At 47.7% G+C, this 23,234-nt stretch overlaps 1 protein-coding gene across 12 annotated transcripts in view; it reads left to right on the top strand.

The window, feature by feature from the left end:
* Positions 1 to 23,234, top strand: part of PPP6R2 (protein phosphatase 6 regulatory subunit 2) — a 123,596-nt gene that overhangs the window by 55,602 nt on the left and 44,760 nt on the right. For all 12 annotated transcript variants that reach the window (XM_054987930.1, XM_054987936.1, XM_054987939.1 and 9 more), the window contains one exon: positions 16,069 to 16,133. In XM_054987930.1, the coding sequence (XP_054843905.1) occupies positions 16,069 to 16,133 (65 nt within the window). The remainder of the gene's footprint in view (positions 1 to 16,068; positions 16,134 to 23,234) is intronic.

The raw sequence follows: 23,234 nt of genomic DNA, 5'->3' as shown, positions 1-23,234 counted from the left end.
AATACATGATCTCCTTCTTCGTAGGGTTCAGTTTCAGCCTGCTTTGTCTCAACCATCCAGCCACAGCCTCAAAAGCACGCTCCAGGGCACCTGGTGTCGATCCAGGCTGGCCGTCCAACAACAGATAAAGCTGGGCATAATCCGCATATTGGTGACACCCATGCCCGAAACTCCGCACCAGCTGGGCGAGGGAGCGCATATAGATATTAAGTAATAACGGGGAGAGTATCGCTCACTGTGGCACACCACATACTAGTGGCCTACGGGACGGTAACCTCTCCCCTAGCGCCACCCTCTGTCCCCGATCATGGAGAAAGGAGCTTAGCCACTGCAACGCTGTCCCCTGTATCCCCACATTGGTGAGGTGGTGGGTCAAAAGACCATAATCGACCATATTGAACGCTGCTGACAGATCCAATAAAATCAGAAATGCTGATCCCCCTTGATCTAGATGCCTGTGGAGATCGTCTGTGAGGGTGACCAGCAGTGTCTCGACCCCATATCCTGGGCGGAAACCAGACTGGAAGGGATCTAGGGCCGAAGTCTCCTTCAGGAAACTCTGCAGTTGCTTCTCAGCCGCCCACTCGATTGCCTTACCCAGAAACGGGAGGTTTGAGACCGGGTGGTAACTGAGCAGATCGGCGGGATCTAATGATAGTTTCTTCAAAAGAGGCCGTACCACAGCCTCCTTTAGTGCCCTAGGAAAAACTCCAGCGCTTAAGGACAAGTTTACAATAGCCTCCAAGGAATCCCGTAGCCCGTCAACACTGGCTTTTACCAGCCATGATGGACACGGGTCCAGGGGGCATGTGGTAGGCCGTACCAGCTGCAGGATCCTGTCCACATCTTCCCCGAAAAGGGGGCTGAAATGATCAAATATACACCCCAAAGACGGCCAAGGGGCCTCTAGTTCATGTACCATATCAACTGTGGCCAGTAAATCGCGGCGGAGACAAGATCTTACCAACAAAAAAGCTCGCAAAAGCCTCACCGCTTATCTCCGAATTTGAATTTTGGAGGTCTCTGCCTAATTGGGAGACCAAAGAGTGAACCACATTAAACAATTTAGCTGGGCGTGAGCTAGCTTATGCAATTGAAGCCGTATAGTATTCCTTCACAGCTTTCACTGCCATCTCATAGGATCTCATAAACAACCTATAAGATGTTCTTGCTTCCTCGTCACAAGATCGCTGCCACACTCGCTCAAGTCGTCTTAGTTCCTGTTTCTGTCACCGTAGCTCCTCCATATACCAAGGAGCTCGGTGATTTCGGCAACGAAGAGGACGACAGGGAGTGATTTCATCAATGGCCTTGGAGAGCCGGACTTGCCAGTCCTCCACTAGCTCATCTAATGAACCACTGTGGAGCATCGGTTCCCATAGGGCATTCTGGAAACCAATTGGATCCATAAGTCTCCACTGGTGAGCACAAATTTGCTCACCACCCTTGCAGGGGGAGTGGGGCTGGTGACACACCCAGCCAAGCATCCAGGACCGCGTAGTCTGACCATGGTACTAGCTCTATTCTGTCCAGAACCACATCCAATCCCATCCCGAAGATCAAATCTAGCGTGTGGCCTGCTTCACATTTGGGTGCCGATACAAACTTGGAAAGTCCCAGTATTACCATGGCTGACACCAGGTCCGCAGCCTGTATAGAGGCGGCATCATTAGCATGGATGTTGAAATCCCCCAGCACTATCAGCCTGGGGTACTCCAAGGCCCACCCTGCAACCACCTCCAACAGGCGCGGCAGGGCGTCTGCTGGTGCGCTAGGCGGTCGGTACACCAGACAGACAGCCAAACTCTCCTTGGCATTCCACACCAGGCCCACACAATCAATGCCCGAGATCTTCGGGATGGGAAGCGGCCTGAAGGAGAATCCCTCCGGGATGAGGATAGCCACCCCTCCCCCCCTCCCCCCTGTTCGCGACTGATGAAGGAATGAGTATCCCGGGGGCGGGGTCAGCTCACCCAGAGCAACTGCTTCGCCTTCCCTCACCCAACTCTCGGTCACACATACCAGGTCCGTATTGGCTGCTGTGAAAATATCACACAGTGTTCTTGTCTTGTTGTTTATGGCCCTGGCATTGCACAACATCAGTGTTGAAGGGGAGTTTTTCCTAGCTCCAACACCAGCATACCTCAGGATGGGACGTAGGCTAGAAGGGCACTGAGCCGTTCCATATCTCCGCGACCTTCTCCCTTTAAACCAAGTTTAAACCATGCAAGGTACTCGCCCTCCCGCCCCATGCTTTACCACTGCCATTAGTTCTAAACAGCACAAGAGAGTTCATGAGAAAGTTCTCACAACCTCTTGGGATAGTTTTCATTTTTAGCATAGCAACTTTTATGAGTATTAACATTCCTTGGCTTCACAGACTGAAATAAAAACCTGTGTGTGAAGGTGTAGGGGTGTGTAGCCAGACAGCCTGACCCACAATTTCAGCTGCACGTCTTCATGGCATGGCTGAATGGATCAGAAGTACTGTAATACAGTACAGAAAGCTGTTTTAAGAAACCCCTCAGGAAAAAAAATTGTATTTATAACTGTTTTTCTGTCCCACCCTTTTTACACCATGGGTTCAAGGTGGCATATGTAGGGTTCCAAGCAGACCTCTTTAGCTTCTACAGGTCTAACGTCTAAGAAAACCATGCCCCTTCAGACCAAGCCTGGAGCTCCCCCCCCCACTCGATAAACAACAATTTAAGAGGAAAGGATTTGCATTTCAGAATACATAGTAAAACAATTGATGAACAAAGTGTAGAAATAGAATTTTTTAACTGTCTTGTGTAGGTGGTTCTGGGAACTTAGTGTGATTTTACAGTTCATATCAGAGGCGCCATGCACATTCTCCGTCAGTGGAGGAAGGTCTCCTTGAGGTGGGTTTTGCCTCCCACGGGCTCTGCAGTCAAGGCACCGTCAGATCTTCTTTGCAGGGCTTCCACATCCGTCCATGCACCTTTATTCATTTCAATAGGTAGATGACACCAGATCTGCCCTTCATTATCCAGACGTTCCCATGCACCCATCTTTGTTCTGAGCCAGTGCTTTGAGGCTGTGGTCAAGAGGCTAAGGCACAGTTAGCAGAATCCAGACAAGATGGGCGGGATGCTGGTTGGGAAGGGTGACGTTTCAGAGAGGCTGGGTACACTTGTCTTGGATGGAGTGGAATTGGCTGCGGCGGATCAGGTTAAGAGATCCAGCCTCTTTATGGATCTAGTCTCGCTGTTTGAAAAGCAGGATGACGCGGTGACCCAAAGTGCCTTCTGACAGATGCATCCTGATTTACTAGCTTTCTCCTTTCTTAGTTGATCTGGCCACACTGATTCATGCTTTTGTAACATCATGTTGAGATTGCGGTAACATGCTCTACAATGGGCTGCTCTTGAAGCCAACCTGGAAACTATAGCTGGTCCTGAATGTTGCAACCCCATTATTGTCAGAAACTGGCTGATGGGAATGTATTTTGCCCATTCGGAACAGCTAAACTGGCTACCGGTTTGTTTTGGAGTTAGAATCATAGAATTATAGGGTTGGAAGGAATCTCTAGGATCATTTAGTTCAACCCACTGCATAATGCAGGAAATCCCAAAATTACCCCCCCCCCCCCCACACACACAGTGACCCTTACTCCATACCCAGAAGATAGCAAAACTTGATCAGGATCCCTAGCCGAACTGGTCTGGGGAAAATTGCTAACTGACCCCAAGGTGGCGATCGGCATTACCCTGGGCATGTAAGAAGAGGCCACAAGAGCTAAGCACTGATGTAACCTTTCCTGCCCTCCCTCTCAGGATCTGCCCAGGTTCACAGAATCAGCATCACTGTCAATGGCCATCTAGCCTCTGCTTAAAAACCTCCAAAAAAGGAGAGCCCACCACCTCCCGAGGAAGCCTGTTCCACTGAGGGACTGCTCCAATTGTCAGTAAGTTCTTCCTAATGTTTAGCCAAAAACTCTTTTTATTTAATTTCAACCCGTTGGTTCTGGTCTGACCTTCTGGGGCAGTGGAAAACAACTCTGTGCCATCCTTTATATGGCAGCCCTTCAAGTACTTGAAGATGGTTATCGTATCACTTCTTAGTCGTCTCCTATCCAGGCTAAACATTCCGAGCTCCTTCAACCTTTCCTCATAGGACTTGGTCTCCAGACCCCTCACCATCTTCATTGCCCTCCTCTAAACACGTTCCAGCTTGTCTATATCCTTCTAACAATGTGGTGCCCAAAACTGAACACAATACTCTAGGTGAGGTCTAACCAGAGCAGAGTAGAGTGATACCATCACTTCTTGTGATCTGGACGCTATGGTTCTGTTGATATAGCCCAAAACCGCATTTGCCTTTTTAGCTACCACATCACACTGCTGACTGATGTTCAGCGTATGGTCTGCTAAGACCCCTGGATCCTTTTTACACGTACTCCTGTCAAGACAAGTCTCCTCCATCCTATAATTGTGCATTTGATTTTTTATACCTAAAAGCAGAACTTACATTCATCTCTGTTGAAATTCATTTTATTTCTTTTAGCCCGATTTTCCAGCCTGTCAAGATTATCCTGGATCCAGACTGTCTTCAACCTCCCAATTTAGTATCATCTGCAGACCTAATAAACTTTCCCTCTATTCCTTCGTCCAAATCATTTATAAAAATGTTGAACAGAACAAGTTCCAGGACTGATCCCTGAGGCACTCCATTTGTCACTCTTCTCCAAGTGGATGAGGAACCATCAACGAGCACTCTTTGGGTGTAATCTGTCAATCAGTTACAGATCCACCTAACAGTAGTAGGATCCAAACTACGTTTTACCAACTTGTCAACAAGTATATTATGTGGAACCTTATCAAAAGCCTTACTGAAATCGAGATAAACTACGTCTATAGCATTCCCCTGACCAGCAAAGTAATGACTTTCTCAAAAAAGGACATGAGGTTAGTCTGGCATGACTTGTTCTTGAGAAACCCATGCTGGCTCTTAGTAATGACAGCCATCCTTTTTAAATGCTCAAGGACTGATTGTTTGATGATTTGTTCCAAAACTTTTCCAGGTATAGACATCAAGCTGACAGGTCGGTAGTTACTTGTAACCTCCTTTTCCCCCTTCTTGAAGATGGGGACAACATTTTCCTGCCTCCAGTCTTCTGGCACCTCACCTGTTCTCCAAGAATTCTCAAAATATAGATCTTTGTGGGACCTCACTGCTCACTTCCCTCCGTTGAAAAAACTTCATTTATTCACTATCCTTTTGAACTGCTCCGTAACCAGTGGTTCTAGTGCAGTCATTTATGATGCCCGGGAACTTTATTTCACCCAGTATTGTAATGTTTTCTGCTTTAGTCACCTCCATAATTTCCTTCTTTGTCTCAAGGTCCGCCTCAAAGGTTTGATTGGAGTGCAATAGTATACCCTCACTTTTAAATAACCCTTGGAGTCCAGGATCTCCACCCATAGCAATTCTGGTTGGGGGGGGGCGGATTTATTCCTCTACAGTTTTTTAGCTTTTTTGAGTCTAGTCAAGCTCATCTAGGTTATGCTCTCTTTGCTTTACCTCCCTCAACTCGTCCCTCCCTCTCCTGGCTATAGAGCTTATGTACATTGACTAGGGGTGTGCACCGGGGGGAAATTCACGTTTCCTGCTTTAGGTTTACCGTAATAATTCCGAATCCCGTATTCCGTAATAATCTGAATCCCGAAGCAGAAAGCCGCTTCCAGATTCGGGTCTTTAAAATGCTTCGGTATGCTCCATAAAGATTTGGGGAATACCAACATGAAGGGGGAAGTGTTGTCCCAACCTCCCACTCTACTTAGCCCACCCACCCCACTTAACCTCTCCGATAGCAGGGAAGCCCAGCTGGGTGGTGGAAGGGCGCGCTGCTGCTGCTTCCACCGCTGCGCCAGCCAGCTGGGAGGCAAGAAGGCCTGGAGCCAGCTCCTCCGCTGCCCATGCAGCTGCTACGCCAGCCATCAAGGCAGCGGGAAGGCCGGGAGCTGCTGCACCACTGCCTCGGGCCAGCTGGGTGGCGGAGAGAAGTGCCACCTCCACCAGCTTGGATCAGCTGCTGGGCGGGGCTTTCCCCACCCAGCAGCTTATCCAGGAGGTTAAATACCCCTTTCTGTGCCACTGTGAAGCGTCACAGAAAGGGACATTTGACCCCCTCACCAGCTTGGATTTCTTGTTTGCTGAGGATTTCCCTGCCAAGCAGCTGATCTGGGGGTTGGATCAGCTGTGAAGCAGCATGGGAAAAGGGCATTTATTAAACCCCTTGACCCGAAGCTTCCCGAAGTGATACCAATCGCTTCAAGAAGCTTAGATTCGGGGTTTCTGAATCGGGCCCAGCATGCTGGGCCTGATCCAGAAATCCTGAATCTTTGCAAATCGTGTCTGATTCGGGTATTTTACCAGAACTGGAAACCCAAATTGCATACTCCTAGCACAGACTATCATATCCCATTGATTTTGTCCATTCCACCATGGCTATACTATATCTAAATGGTTGTTTAGCACCAAGTTCTCTGGCTCCCCCATCCTGGGTACTAGCACTGACCTGAAGACACCTCTGCAGTGATCCTTTGTCCCTTTGGTCTCTGCTGACAACCCTCCTTTTCCCACCCATTGTCACTCTCAAGCTCTTTCATGCTCCCACTAATATCTCCTGTTCATAGAACATTTTGTCTGAAAATTGTTGGTAGCAACAGCTGCTTTGCACAAAATAAAAATGAAATGTGATAAAATGCGTAGATAGGTGGAAAGGGAGATGCAGTGATCAAGTTTTTATTCATACAACTAAGAACTTCCGCATGAACTTCTATTCATTATTCTAAATAGAATCAATGTGGTGTCATGGTTAGAGTGTTAGACTAGGATCTCGTAGAACCAAGTTTGAATCCCCACTCTGTCGCGGGATCTCACAAGGTGACCTTGGGCAGTCAGACATTCTCAACCTATAACCTACCTCCCAGGGTTGTTGTAAGAGTAAAATGGAGGAGAGGAGAATTATGCAAGCCACCTTTTGTCCCTGATGATTAGAAAGGTGAGGTATAAATGAAGTAAATAAAACAAACCATCGTTTTGGGATGAGTCATTCTCAATGCGAGGCGCTGCAGCTTTCCGACAGGTCTTAGTTTAATAACTGTTATGCCGCCTTCCTGGCATTAAGTTCCAGGTGCCGGTCTCCTTTGTACAGGTCGGGTTTGTTCCTGAAGTTCCCCAGCACCTAAGAAACCTTGACCCTTCTTCCTGGCATCACTTCCCCATGCATACGCTGCAGCCCGTAATCTGTGCCTCTCTAGCTGGCCCTGTGCATGGAATGGGCAGCAGTTCTGAGAAGGCTGCCTTGGGGGTCCTGGCCTTTAACCTGTTGCCTGGTAACCTCATCCCCCAGCAACCCATGGCTATGTTTCCCAGTGTCTTTAGTGTCAATGTACACATGACCCTGGCTCTTCCCAGCACTTCCAGCCTATCGAGAGAGTGCATAATGCCCGCGACCTTTGCACCAGCCAGGCCAGTCATGACCATCACAAACCTTGATGTTTGTGTCCTAATTGTGAAGGATCAGGCTTTCAAGCCCCACTCCCTCTTTGTTCAGGGAGCTTGGTAAAGCTCCACAGCTGTCCCAGGTCTCCACCTGGCAGTGTGCCCCCTTTCCCCCAGGGCACCTACTTTTCTCTGGGTAGTAACCACTGCTTCCAACAAACGTCAGCGAGTATCTCCCACAGGCATATTTGTACTTCTAAGACTATGTATCTGCTTTGCCATTTAAAAGCTCAACCTGTTTGCTGCCTCTCCTGCTTTGTTCATACTAGTTAACACGGGGGTGATCTATTGCACTTCTGCTCCTTAGGGTGGGGTTCTGAGTTGCCGAGAGGTTTTTCTTTTCTTCCATGACTTCCGGTCTTATTTCGAGTGTCCCTCTAGAATCTTTTCCCCTCTTATCTCTGAGGCTTGTCAGCCCATTCTGACTGTTGCCTGGGAAGAGACTTTGGCTTCAGGCATGGCAAGCTATATGGACTGGGGTTCAACGGGATATGGAAGGTCTTGCGACGAAAATGTGGCCTAAGCTTTGCTGTGAAACAAGTGGGGAGGTGTGACTCATCTCAGGGACCCTTTCGTCCACAGATGAGAAGGAACCCTCATGGTAAGTGTCCTGTTCTCAAAGAATTCAGGCGGATACGTTAGTTGTTTGATTAGTTTACAGCACAGTAACTGAATGCAAAGTCACTCAGAAAAATAAAGATCTGTTCATTGAGTGCCATACAGTGTCCCAGTCGTGCCACTCCCCATGCCACCCTACTTCTCATAGAAGGCCCACCAGAAAATGCAAACCTATTCAGAAAGCCTGCGGGGAAGCAGCCGTTCTCGGCTCCTGGTCAAGGCAGGTGTCCTTGCACAAACTTGGCTTGGCCTGGCCTGCTGCACAGCATGCTTTCCAGGTGCAGACACCTGCTCCATTCCCAACTGGCATAGCCTGAGGCTGTGTAGAGATTTGCGTGCCTCTCAGACAACCTTGTTCACCTCACTGTTGGCTAAACAATCGGAAGGCATCCCGGTCTCTCTTTCTGGCAGCCATTGCCAGCCTGCCAGTCAGAAGCATCTTCATGCGCACGAGGCTCGCCAGGCATTACCCAAGGCTTGTTTTCCATCAGGGCTCAGCTGTGGAGTTCAGTAATTTAAGAGTGCCTTAGGCATGCTGAGAGAGCTTTTGCCATGCCTACCACTGAGAAATTGCCACCCGCTGAACATGTAGAGGATAGCTTTGAGAGAGGCGTGTCTCTTTTAAGAAAACGAACCCCAGCATCTTTTTTGGAAATCAATACTGTTTAGAAGTTCCAAGAAGAAAGAATAGTTCAAAAGCATGTCTCAGAACACGTGCAAAGTGTCTTCATGTTATCACCAAATGACCACCTCCATTTTTAGTAAAGTAGTGACATCTCTGCTTTGAAAAAAATATGCACTAGATTGCCAAATTCTAGAGATTTGGGGAAAGGTTACATTGGGCAGCCAAGGGGGAGGTGAGTGAAAAGCAGAGATCCCAGCCCTGGGACTGAGCTCCTTGCCAGGTGGACGGTGCCAGCAGATGCACTGTAGTTGGATGAATGTGTCTGTGGAAGGAGACTTGCTTGCCAGGACCGGTGTGTGGATGCAGGCACCTGCCCAGCCGCCCCCTGTCCCTCTCCTTCTCGGTGCTGCCATCGCTACTGTTGTCCACTCCATTACCGATTTTTACGGTTGTGGAGGAGGGACTAGGATGGGCACCAGCTCACTAGAAGAAAAGAAGCAGCGAAAGTGGGGTGGGGGGGGGTATGAGGGTGGGAAGGCCTGCAAGTGCACTGTGGGGGAAATGAGAAAACAAATTTAAATTTCCCACTTGCCCAGCATATCCTGAGCGTGGGAGTTGGGTTGAATAAACTGCAATCCCGCTTCCCAAATACTTGAGTTTAACTGACATTTAGCTTGCTTCTGAGTGTGTAGAATCAGAGTGCAAAGCAAATATTTCTTGACTCAGGAATAAGTTTTGCACTTTCTATCAAAAGGTGTCTTGCACTCTTCAGGCAGCCTAGTCTCCTCTGGAGTAAGGCCTCGGGTTCAGCTGGGCAGGCTTAGGCATCTCTGCTGGAGCTAAGGAGCTGGAGCACAGGGCTGATCCAGCAACGCAGCCTTGTCAAGCCCCAGCCTAAATAGGCTGGGAGTCAGTCTGGCTTGGCTCTAGTTGCTGGCAGGTGTAGAGAGGCTCCCGAGGCTGCCCTGTACTTCGCCAGGATCCTTTCAGAGCTGGATCCCGGCTGGGATTGCATGCTGACAGTCTGGCCCTTTACCTCCTCTGTGCCGCCTTGGCCCTGGCCGCCTACCCGTGCAATTCTTGTGGAGTGGGGCTGTGGGCCCAGGTGTGTATCCCGCCCATCCGAGGCTTGGTGGCAAGGTCTCCCTTGTAAGCTGTGGCAGGATGGCTTCTGGCACTGCTGGAGCACAGCCAGGGACTGCCTCTGGGACATCAGGCCCTCCCTGGCCTCCTGGCTTGGATCTTCAAACTCTTCCTCTGAGCCCTCTCAGGCTGGTCAGAAGGGGCCGTGACAAAACGTAAGAAAACAGGCCAAGGAAGGGTTTGTCCCCCAATGGCTGGTACTCAGGCACAGCTTTGATTTCCTTCTCCAGACCTCTCCCTTTTCATTTTCTTTCTTTAGTTGTAGGGCTCAGGAAGTATACCAAAAGGAGCTTTAGAGAAGTAATGTGGGTTAGAGGAATGATAAAAGCAATGTACTGTTCAAAGTCCATAAAACTAACCAACAGACAAGAGATTTCTTGATCTGCTCAGTGGACATCCCAACGACCCAACAGAGAATTTGTCTCTCAGGTGGCTTCCTGCCATCTTTTACAATAACATTGCAGAGGCTGAGCAGGCTTTCCAAACGGGATGAATCCACTGAGTGGACGCTTCATCTCCCTGGAGAAGGATGGGATGCTTTCACAAGTTGCCTCCAGCGGCTGCTTGTGTGACCTGGCAGAAATGGCCTTGACTAAGAGACAGGTCTCAGCAGTGCCCGCCCATCCCAGGCACGACTCCCCTCCCCCCATGGTCCCTGTTCTACTTTGGATGCAGTCAGCACTGCTAAGCGCTAGAAAGTGGAGCTGAATTACAGTGGAATATGATTCTCTTTCTGTGTAAAAACTTTGAGCTTTTGTAGACAAAGGAGTATGAAGTTCAAATGCAGATAAACACATACATCAAATGTGATTAGAGGCATCCAGTAGCTTTCTGGTTTTGACATGACCATCTTATTTATTTATTTATTTATTTATTTATTTATTTATTTATTTATTTATTTATTTATTTATTTATTTATTTATTATATTTTTGACCCTCCCTCCCTGCAAGTGGGCTCAGGGCAAGGTACAACATTGATTAAAATACAACATAAAAACAATAATCATAGCAAAAAAAAGCAGTCAATAAAACCATTCCAAGACGGGGCAGTCCTGCACTCCTGTCCATCAGCATGCAAAAAGAGGAGGTAGTAGCAGACAGATAGAAGACTTTTTGGGGCAGCCAGCAGTGGACTCTCCATAACCCCTCATAGAGGGAGACCGGTGGAAGGCTCGGCAATGATGAACTAAAATTCGCCTCCAACATATACCTGGTGGAACATCTCTGTCTTACAGGCCCACCTAAATGATACAAGATCCTGGCAGGCCCGAGTGTCCTCAGACAGAGTTCCACCAGGTTGGGGCCAGGACTGAAAACTCCCTGGCCCTGGTAGAGGCCAGCCAAGCCTCCCTAGGACCAGGGACCACCCATAGATGTTTTCCAGTTGAACGGAGTGCTCTCTGGGGTACATATGGGGAGAGATGGTCCCTTAGGTTTGCTGGTCCCAGTCGGTTTAGGGCTTTTTAGGTCAGAACCAACACCTTGAACCAGATCCGGAATTATACTGGGAGCCAGTGAAGCTGCTGCAAGATAGGCATAATGTGTGTCCCACACGAAGCTCCAGTTAGGACATGTGCAGCAGCGTTCTGGACCCGTTGAAGTCTCTGGATCAAGTCCAAGGGCAGCCCTGAGTAGAGCAAGTTACTGTAGTCCAACCTGGAGGTGACCATTGCATGGATCACTGTCGTTATGTCCTGGGCTAAGAGGTAGGGCACCAGTTGCCGGGCCTGCTGAAGGTGGAAAAAGGCCACCCGAGCCACAGCTGCGATCTGGCCCTCCATAGACGAGGAGTGCAGAATCAAACCCAAACTCCTAACCAATGGTATGGGCACAAGTATTGCCCCCACCAAAGGTCAGGAGAAGGATCCCTGCCTGTGACAGCCCATGGCCCAAGTACAGGACCTCTGTCTTCACGGGATTCAACTTCAGCCTGCTCTGTTCTACCCACCCAGACACGGCCTCCAGAACTCTCAACAGGTTGTCAGAGGCAGAGTCAGGTTGGCTGCCCATCAACAGATACAACTGCGTGTCATCTGCATATTGACAATCAAGTCCAAAACTCTGCACCAACTGGGCAAGGGGGCGCATATAAAGATTGAACAACAGGGTAGAGAGTATCGCCCCCTGTGGGATGCAGCACTCTAAAGGTTGGCGTGCGGACGGTCTCTCCCCCAGTGCCACTCTCTGTCCCTGACGGTGGAGAAAAGAGACAAGCCACTGCAAGGCCATCCCACGAATCCCCACATCGGCAAGGCGGTGGGCCAACAACTCATGGTTGGCTGTGTCAAACGCTGCTGAAAGATATAACAAGATGAGCAGCGCTGCCCCGAACCAGGTGCCTACAGAGATCGTCCACAAGGGTGACCAATACTGTCTCAGTCCCATGGCCCGAATGGAACCCGGACTGGTATGGATCCAGGACAGAGATCTCTTCCAGGAACACCTGTAGGTGATCCTTCACCGCCCACTTAATCACCTTTCCCAGGAACGGGAAGTTCGATACTGGGTGGTAACTGGATGAGTTAGTGGAGTCCAAAGATGTTTTTTTTTCAAAAGAGGCCTCACTATGGCTTCCTTTAGTACCCTGGGAAAAATCCCGGAGCTCAATGATGTATTAATAATGACCTCCAATTGGGCCCCCAACCCATCAGCACCGGCTTTCACCAGCCACAACAAGCAGTGGTCCAGGGAGCACATAGTGGGCCTCACCAGCCACAGGATCCTGTCCACCTCCTCCTGAGAGACCAGGCTGAAGTGCTCTAAAAATAGGCCGGAAGTTGGCCAAGGGGCCTTCAGTTCCCTTACTGTATCAATCGTGGCTGGCAGATCGCGACGGAGGGATGAGATTTTATCTGCAAAAAAGCTCCCAATAGCCTCACAGCTAATAGCCAAATTTCCAATTTGACGGGGTCTCTGCGATATGGAGACCAAGAACCGAACTACCTGAAACAATTTAGCCAGGCGTGAGCTTGCAGACGCTATGTAGGCGACACAGTATTCCTTCTTTGTCTCCTTCAAAGCCACCTCATAGGCTTTCATAAACGCTCTATAAGATGTTCTCGCCTCTTTGCCCCGATTCTGCCCCTACACTCGCTGTAGCCATCTCAGTTCCCGTTTCATCAGACGTTGCTCCTCTGTATACCAGGGAGTCAGTCTGATGCGGGGACGGAGAGGATTTCGTCCATGGCTTTCGAGAGACGGTCATGCCAGTCCCCCACCAGCTCATCCAACGAACCTCCAGAGGGCATCGGATCCCGCAAAGCATTCTGGAAGCCAATTGGATCCATAAATCTCCGCAGGCGACCATAAATCCGCTCACCGCCCATGCAGGAGGGGGCCAGTACACCCAGACGAACCCTCAGGTCATGGTGGTCTGACCATGGCACCGCTTTAATAGTGTCCAGGTCCACCTGAATCCCTGCCCCAAAGATCAAATCCAGCATGTAGCCTACTTGATGCGTAGGAGCTGAAACAGATAGAGTCCTAGGGCTACCATGGAAGACACCAGGTCCGTAGCCTGAGAAGAGGCGGCATCATCAACATGGATGTTGAAATAACCCAGAACCAACAGTCTAGGATGATCCAATGCCCACCCCGATACCACCTCTAACAAACTCGACAGGGTAGCTACTGGTGCGCTAGGTGGTTGGTACACCAAGTAGATATCCAAACTCTCCTCAGCATCCCATGCCAGGCCAACACAATCAATACCGGGGATCTTTGGAGCAAGGAATGTCCTGAAGGAGAAAGACTCTCGAATGAGTATTGCCACCACACACACCCCAACCATCTGTCCGGGACTGATGAAGGACCAAGAACCCTGGGGGAGCCAGGTCTTTCAAGGTGACCATCTCACCCTCCCTCACCCAGGTCTTGGTCACGCATACCAGGTCCACTGCTTCCGCTGCAATCAAATCTTGCTGCGTTTTGGTCTTATTATTAATGGACTTGGCGTTACACAATATCAGTGCCGGAGGGAGACTACACCTTCTAGCCCCACTACCAGCATGTCTTGGGATGGGATGCAAGTTGGAAGGGAACCCTAACCCTACCATGTCTCCGCAACCTTCCTTTCTACCCTTATGTCGCACCGCCATACCTCCCTCGACCCCAGAGCGCTGGGATCCCCAGCCCCACCCCATTCTCCTCCCTCATATCCACTACCCGCCTCAAATCCCACCTCACAATTTAACATACAATAGCAGCACAACATCATTGCCCCGTATCCTCCAAATTCAGCTAAAAATAATGCAGATACATCGGGCGGAAGTACAACTAAAAAACATCAAACCACCCAAAGGCACAACCCTACTGATTTTTCAGAAACAGCTGGCAGGCCCACAACTCCAGTTTCCACCAAGCCTCCTTATGGCCCTGAGTCCATAGTGATTCAGTTCCAGGAAGGAAGGTAGGTAGACACCAGGGAGACAGTGCCTCTACTGCCCAGCCACCACAAGCCCGACATCGGGTGGTTTGCTCCAGCATTCAGGCAGACAGCTTGTTAATAAGATGATCAACTGCGGGGCATGCGACCAGTTTCTTCGGTATCTCCACTCCTTGCAGGCACTTGCCGTTATCCCTTATCTCATCCAGGCCTTGCGGTTCCAGCCAAGACTATCTTCAGATAGTTCCCCAAGACGGAAAATATGAGGTTTCTCAGTCAGTAATATGAAAATATTATTGTTGCCTGGATACATTATCAGAATCTCTTAAATGAAGAGAAACCCCAGACCTGCTCTGGTACTACTTAGATCTAAAGGCAATTATTACCTGCAAACCCAAAACTCAGTTATTTTCCTTAATGGTTTTTGACCTATTAGATGTAGCCATAATACTACAAACTAATTTCTTTAATTGGAATAACAATTCCAAAGACTGTCATTTCAGTTGGCCAATGAATCAGAGATCAGTGGATTTGCTAAAACAAATTGGAAGTGGGGGGAAGGGAGTTAATGTGTTGCCTGTGCCACTGCTCCTCATCCAAATCTTGCTCTGGACTTGAAAGCCTTCTCTCCCTGATGGTTGCCCGGCCAGTAGGTCCACAGGCTGTTAGCACTTCGGAACACCTAAACACCCCTCTGCACGCTTTTTAAAATTTGTTTTTGAGCCACAATGTAGCAGAAATTACACCACAAATAAGCGAGTGTTTTCCAACCAGAGTTCTGCAAGAAATTATGGAATAAATAAATAAAAATTTTGAAATCCTGCAGAAAATTCCAGGTATCCAGAAATTCAACATTTGTGCAAAAATAAGCAAGTCCAAATATCACACTGAACTCAACCATTATATCAACTTTGGATGCAAATTTTCTTTGATGTTTACAGAAATTTTATTTTGATAAATATATTTGGAAAAAAAAAGATAATATAAACAACAGGAAAAATGTTTCCTTTGTATTTTACAATGCAAGCTGATACACGCACACATATATAAAAACACATGCAAAAACATACATAGCAGCTCTTTTCAAATACATTTTCTTGACAATAATTTAGCGGTAACTGAATTGCGCACCCCACTTGCAGCTGTTTCTGGCCTGTAAACATTTTCATAAGTACTGGTTCTTCGGTATTTGGGAAAAAAAATTAGCGGTTCTTCCATGAAAAAAAGAGTCGGGAAACACTGACCCTCACAGCTATTGCTTAAGCGATCTGGCAAAATGCCCCTCCATTGAAATCCAAGGAAAATTGATTGATTCTCTTAACCATGCTGAGAGAGTCTTACTGGTCCAAGGCTATGGAAAGGTCAGCTGTTGCTGGCTAGAAGATTTATTTAGATGTGTTTCTTGTCTTGAAGTCTGAATGAGCTTCAATCCTGGCTTCTCCCACCAGAGACCCAGCACGTCTGCTGTGGTACCCCTGCTGCTAACTGTTGTGTAATGACGCTTGGCAGTGTGTGCTAGATCTGCAGGGGAGAAGGGAATGGCTGATGTACGGAAAGGGACTGTGTCCACTCCTGGAATCCCACGCCTTCTGAACATTCCAGCAGACCTGTTCCCTGTGTGGCTAGGCTTTCTCTGCAGGGGTGTGAGGGAAATGTGGTTTCAAAATGCAGGTGCTCTTGGGACTCATGCCTGTCCCGAGTTTCATTCCGGATGTGGTCATAAGCACGCTGTGCAGTTCATGGATCTTGTGCTCCTCTCCCCCTCCAGTTATTCCAGACATGCTGCCTGGTTCAAAGGATCCTGGATGCCTGGGAGGCAAACGACAAAATACAGTAAGGCTCTTTCTGCTTGTGCTGTCGCTCTGGGCTTGGAGCTGCACCTTCTCTGAATTCTAAATTTTGTCCTGTGAACCGTAGTCAAACGTGGCTTTGTCAAGTAGAAGCATGCATGATGGGAAAGGGCAGCCCAAACTGTCCGTGCTAACTGCCACAGCCGCCCCAGGCCTGCCACCAACCACCCCATTACGAAATCCTTTGAGTGTGTCCCTGTGTTTCCTCACAAACGTTCTCCATTTTCTTGTTTTGTTTTAGTTTTTTTTTTTCTCTTTGTGGAGATGGAATATAAAAGGGGTAGTTAAATAGCAGGATGAAGATGGTAGGTTTGCTATAGGCAATATATAAATTTATGAATTAATACTATACAAATACTGTTCAAATGAGTGACGTTTTCAATTTAAAAAGTGATTCGACTCCAGAAGGAAGGGGCAAGAAAGCTCTGTTATCTGAACAGTGAAAACTCTTTGCTGTTCAGGCCAGAAGTGAGGTTTTGTTTCCATTTTTTAAAAATGGTGATTTTGCCCATGTGCCAAATCTGTATGGAGTGTGAACAACTACCCGCCCAGCTTAAAAGCAGCACATCAACCAGGTAGTGGGCTCTGAATAATTTCCAGTACTCGCAAGAGCAGCAGGTTAGGTTTCCCGCAGGGGTCAGCCCTGTGCCCCCGGAAGTCGCAAGCAGAGCACGAAGGCCCCCAGCCCTCCTCCACGCTTTGCACCCCAGCAACGGCAGCAGCAGCGAGTGTTCAGTGGCATGTTCTGTGCATGGGGGCCAGCGGCCATGGGTACGTCAGTGCAGGACGAGGCTGTTTCATTCTGAAGGTAGACAGAACAGCGCAGCTGTCAGCACTTCGTTTTGTCTTCTCCCATCATTGTGGCCTATCAGTGAAGCTGAGTGATCTCAAGTTCTGGTATTTTGGGGAAAGTGAGAAAAAGTTTTCTTTAGCCACACTTGAATTGTATGGATGTTACAGGCTAGATTGTGGGTTTATTTGCCGTAAATTGTGTCACAAGGGGTGGGTTACTGTTCCTTACCCTTCCTTGGATGGGCATTATGGGCTGGTCAGCCTCCAGTGACAGCACTTCAGACTTCTTCTATCAAAGACCTCTTTGGTAGAGTGATTTCCCCAGACCTTTGAAAGAGGCAGGGGTTCATTGGATGGCAACGGGATCCTGCTCAGCGCGTGGTAGCAGAGCGATGCCAGGGTTTTCTGGAGGAGGAGTCGTCTGCCCTCGAGCCGTTTCAGTCAGTCTGCAGGCCCGACTCTTGAATGGAGACAGCATTAGGAGCTCTGGTGGGTGGTCTCCACGTCCCAGTAGACAGGGCAGCCCTGCTTCATTAACCCTGCTAGACTTATGGCATCGGACTTAACGGGATTGAGATGGGTTCGGTCTTTTTTTATCTGACTGTGTGCAGAAAGTGCTTATTGATGATAAAATTCCTGCTGCGGAGGAGCTGCCAGGTGGGAACCGTGCAGGGCTTCTGTCTTCCCTCACTCATGCTTTAGTATCTGGTGAGACCCCCGGCTAAGGCGGTCTAAAGCTTTGGAAAGAGCTGTCACCCAGAATCTGTACAGGCCTAGAGGAAAGTGGGAAATGGGGGGCAGGGGGATGACGTTTCCCCCAAGGGCTTTTTTTTAATCCACCCCCCCCCCCAACAAAAATTAGAATGTGGGGGAGAGCACTAAAAAAAATGATTTTTCCCCCTTTTTGAATGAGTGAAAAGATTTTACTCAAAAAGTATAGAATGAAAATTATTATGTAAGACAATCTACAGCATTAAATAATTACTGCGTATACCATAGATGTATATAACATTTTTAATTTTTTTTTGTAAATATAAATAATTTTGGCAACTGATATGCTAAAATATGTTTAATGACAGTTCAGTGTTTTCAACATTATAAAGTTTAACAATATCCATATATATATTTATTTTCTACCTTCAATCTTAATCTGAAAGCGGGGGGGGGGGGGGGACTTTCAGATTAAGATTCATATGCTATGGTAGCATAGGATCCAGTATTGTTCAACTCTTAAGAATTGAGCATACTTGCAGGTTTTTTTATAGAAAACAAAGACATTTATCTTTTAAATTCCATAAATATATCAAACAGTATAGTGTTATATGTTAGGTAAGTTAGAAATGCTGCATTTTATGTTTTTAAATCAGTAAAAAAAAGTTTAGATGAGATAGAAAAGTAGGTAATGCATGAATTTGAATATTTCCCAACATTTCTGGATTTTTTTGAGGAAAAAAAAATTCAAAATTTCTGGAAATTTTACATTTTTAGTTGTATTAACTTGCTGATGGCACCCAGCTATGCACCATATTGAACAATCCTCCAGAAGGAGCTGTCGCTGTGCTGTCTGGAAGCTGTGGTTGAATAACCGAGGAAGAATATGCCTCAGTTCCCCAGACCCCAAGCCTCCTCTCCATGCAGGAGCTCCACGGCGTTTTCCGGTCGCCAGCCTCAAAATGCAGCCTCCATCTCAGCCCAGGCCTCTGCTGCCACAGTGCCCACTCTGGGCTGGATCTCCATGTTTCGAATCCTGCTTGGTCTGGCTGGGGCCGGGGCTGGGGGGGCGGCGGCGGCGGCGGGAACGGCTGGGAGAAGAACCGGTTGCCATCCACAAGCGCTGCCTCCACCAGTCTCCCCTGACTGTGGCCTTCTCCTGCTTCTTGGGAAAGGCTGCCTCCATTTCTACCCCTCCTGGTAGGGAGAATGAGGGTGGTCCAGTGGTGAGAGGATTCAGTTAGGACTTGGAATTCCCGGGTTCTCGTCCCCACGCTGCCATGTAGCTTCCTGGCTGGCCTCGGGCCATCGCTCTGCCTCAGCCTTTCCCACCTCACAGGGCCATTGTGAGGATTTGATTTGATGGAGCTCCTCTGGGTTTGACCCACCTCTCAGTGTAGTGGTGAGGCTTAAATGGCCACTTTGTACACCTCAGAAGAAAGGTGGGATATAAAAATCTTCCATTTTCTGCAGAGCTTATATAGTGACCTGTGGTAACCTGAGGCCAGAGCTTATCGGACATGTAGAATCTTTCTCCTTTATATACAGAAGGTGTGGCAGGATTCACACCAGACTTTTCTCTGCCCTAGCTCCTTCTCCGTTCTCTTCTATAACGTTCTTTTGTAAAACTGAGCAAAATGATTTCCAGCCTATAAGAATCTGAAAAACTGAGCTCTGTGTTACAGTCGCTCACGCAGGAATAAACGCTGCTAGTCTTTGAAGGTACTGTCGGAATTCAGTTTTATTTTGCTACTGTGGATTAACGTGGCTATTACTCTGGAATTATCTGTCCGTCTAAATCTTCTTGCTTTTACTGTAGCTTATTTCAATGTGGAGACAGCATGGGGTCCAGATTCAGCTGGTCCTCCAGGAATTATTCTAGATTCCCTTTGAGCCCAATTCCAACATCCAGATCTTTCCCATCATATCTGCAAGGAACTGTTCTATTCTTTGGACTTTCATAGGTGGCCATCTGCAAGCCTTTGCCAAGGTATGGTTCCAATCCACTGGTGACAAGTGAGCATCACAAATCATTAGCCAAGGCGTACTTCACCCACCCTCACTCCCTGCTCTCCAAATGATTCAAGCCTTCACCTGTGCCCAGGAAAAGGAGATGGCATTTCCTTAGGATTTAGGTCTTTGACTGTCCGTCAGAGGTTTCTTTATGTCCCGTGTTTTTCAGTAAAGCCTCTAGAACTGCTTGTCCAGGTGGAGGCCCATATTGCATCCCTTCAGGGCTTTTTTAGTACCTGAAGGCTGTTTGGCATAATCATCATGACCAGAACCAAGAGCAGTAAGTCCTGCAATCCAGAGCCTTTCATGTTGTCACCAGGAAGCTAGTCACGCCTTATCTGGACCAGTTATCAATTCTAGCAAACAATGAATTTCCAATTTTTTTGCTCATAGATCCAGACAAATTAGCCGTGTTAGTCTGTAGTCACAAAATAGTAAAGAGTCTGGTAGCACCTTTAAGATTAACTGACTTTATTGTAGCATAAGCTTTTGAGAACCACAGCTCTCTTCGTCAGAGGCATCTGACGGTGGTTCTTGAAAGCTTATGCCGCAACAAATTTTCTGCTCTTACTCTCGTCACATGAAGTCAAAGGAAGAAGTTGCTGTCACTGTTTGGAAGTCTCCACACATCCTCTATTTCAGCAGCCCGCAAGCTTTTTGAACCTGCAGGCACCCTTGGAGAGTGTTGGGTGCCCCCACACTATGGCTGCCACACAGTGGCTGCTGCAGCCTTACCTTCAGTTGCACAGTGAAGTTACTGTGCTGTGGAAGTGGCTCCTGCCAAAGCAGTTTTTTTAAAAAAACTGCATAGCCAATCAAATCCCCAATGTCTGATCATAAGCCTTGCTGGGCAAAAGACCCAATTTGTTCCGCCTACTTTCTAAGAGAACTTGGTGGGCACCAGAAAAGGTCTGTGGGTACTCCCGGGGACCATGCCGGGGATCCCTGCACTAGACCTTTCCCAGACTCTTCCTCTGTTGCCCTCAGCAGGTTTAGTTGGGTGGTGGTGGTGAAAGAAATGTTCATCACTCCCTGCAGGCCAAGTGGCCCCTGGAATCTCTGATCTAGTAGCAAGGGCACAGAAGTCTCTCTCAACCACTCCACTAGCCATATTTTGAGAGTCAGAGCCCCGGGAGCTCTGACTCTCGAATGGGCATGCCCTGGAAATCAGGTAGGTCTTTAAGGAGCCTCTGGACCCAAATGTTGCACATCCACTACAGAGCAATATGGCTATCCCCCAGCCATGACATTCTGCCTGGAAATTAAAAGTAGAATTCTGATTTCCTCCGTTAACCAGCTTAATTCATTGATACATAGATGCTCTCCAGCTGATCTTCCGCAGGTGCGCTTATGCAATTGCTTGGCAGTTGCAGTCATAATAGGGCAGCAAAAAAAGGTCTTTAATTCCTAAGCAGGGAGGGTTCTGGAAGTATAAACTGTTGCATGTGCTATTGGAGATGCATAGGCCAGCTCAGCACTCTCGAGCACTGACTGCCCCTTCTCTGTGTCCTCGACCTGATGGAAGGCCAGCCCCTCTCTGTGCATAGCTGCACCAAAGGATTTTGTAATGGAGTGTTGATCTCTGTTCCTCCCACTCCACACAATTTCCCATCTTTGGACCGCCACAAGATCCTTCAGACATTAGTTCTTGCCGGGGGAGCTCTTCATTCAGGCTGGAGATCCAGCCTGACACATGGTCTGACTGCTGTCTGCTCATCTAGTGTGAATGTAATGCTAGTGCCCTGCAAAAAGAGAGGACTCGTTAAAATGGTCCACCCATGGAGGCTCTTGGATCCTTCTGGACTCCAAAATGTTCTGGATGATTTTAGGATTCCAAACACGTGCTGTTGAGGCTGCAGCAGGGGCTAGGGACTCAGAGCTCCTTGAAGCTGTGAACAAAATTGCTCCTTGTGGTCCTCTCCTACCCTTGGGGTAGAAGTCAGCTCAGAGTCTCTCTAGACAAGCTCTCTTACATGAAAACGCTCAAATGAAGGGAGATGCAACGCTCTCTGGGAAATGTAGGCATTTAAAAGATGGAGCCAAAGGCTTCATCCGTTTTACCTCTCTACAAAGAGCTGGAGTTCGCTCCTCGGAGAGTTTGTTTATTTCTTCTTTGCCTCCTGGATTGGGAGGTGAAAGGAACATAGCCTGGGGGAAGAGAAGGAGAAATAACAGACCCTCTGAGGAGCGAACTCCGGCTCTTTGTAGAGAGGTAAAGCTGATGAAAGCTTTAAAAAAAAAAGGCAGATCGGAAGGCTCTGTAATTTTTTGTAATTTATGTGTCATGTATAGAGACACTCAGTGACCTAAAGAGCTGGAAGATGTCGAAAAAGATGCTGGCAGTAAACGCATGCTGAATCAGACAGATCAAGCTACAGAGCCTATTGACAGACGTAAGAAGCAGCAGTGATAGCAGCAAAGAAATGTTATTTTTCTGCAACCATTGCATCAGCTGCTTCGTGGCTTCCCCAGTTTCTAAGTATGTAGACGCCAAAATCTGACACTTTATTATCTCAGGAGCGGGCAGTTAGCTATGATGCTTTTTTTTTTGCTAGTAACATGAGTAGTTTCTGATCTGAGTGCTACCTGTAATATAGGTCAGATAAGAAATGCCTAGTGCTTCTCGTGGTCTGCTTATGGGCCTCTTTGACCCAATTACTGTGACAGACATCGACAAGGTCACTACTTTTGTGTTGGATCCTTGTCATTCCTGCTTGGTAAAATCATGTAAGAACCACTTTAAAGAAACTCTTTAAATGACAGAAAACATTAGGAGTAAATGAACTCATGCCTTGGGTCTCAGTGAGAAAGGTGGGATATAAATAAGTAAAATAAAGGGCTCACCTTTCAGCCACCTGTTCCACCTATATGACCATTGGAGAAGATCTGTAAGAGAGCCACTGAAGAATCTCTCCCCCAGGAAGTAGTCCAGCCTTAGTAGTATTTGCCCCAGTTGAGACTGTCTTGATAGAGGGGCAGCAGGTTCTTCAATTCCTCATTGTCTCCCACCCAGAGCTGGTGGGAGAATACCAGGAAATTTGAGAAGAAAATCACCTTGTGTTTTATAGATTACAGCAAAGCTTTGAACTGTGTGGGTCATGAAAAGCTATGGATGATGCTAAAAGAAATGGGTGTGCCACAACATCTGAATGTGTTGACACACAATCTGTACTCAAGACAAGAGGCCTCTGTTAAGACAGAATATGGGGAAACAGAATGGTTTCCGATTGGCAAAGGTGTCAGACAAAGATGTATATTATCTCCCTGTCTGTTCTACCTATACGTAGGGCATATCATAAGGAAAGCTGGATTAGATTTAGATGAAGGTGGAATGAAAATTGGTGGAAGGAACATTAATAGTTTGAGATACGCAGGTGATGCCGCGTTAGTAGCAGAAAATAGTGAAGACTTGAAATGACCTCTGATAAAGGTTAAAGGAGAAAGTGCCAAAGCAGGATTACAGCTGAAATCAAAAACTCACGCATGAGCACACGTGGAGCTGCCTTATACTGAGTCAGGCCAGTGATCCTTCAAGGTTGGTCTTGTCCGCTCAGGCTGGCAGCAGCTA

Source organism: Eublepharis macularius, chromosome 9 (assembly GCF_028583425.1).
Source record: "Eublepharis macularius isolate TG4126 chromosome 9, MPM_Emac_v1.0, whole genome shotgun sequence".
Lineage (NCBI taxonomy): Eukaryota > Metazoa > Chordata > Lepidosauria > Squamata > Eublepharidae > Eublepharis > Eublepharis macularius.
This window is presented reverse-complemented; position numbering and strand designations above follow the sequence as displayed.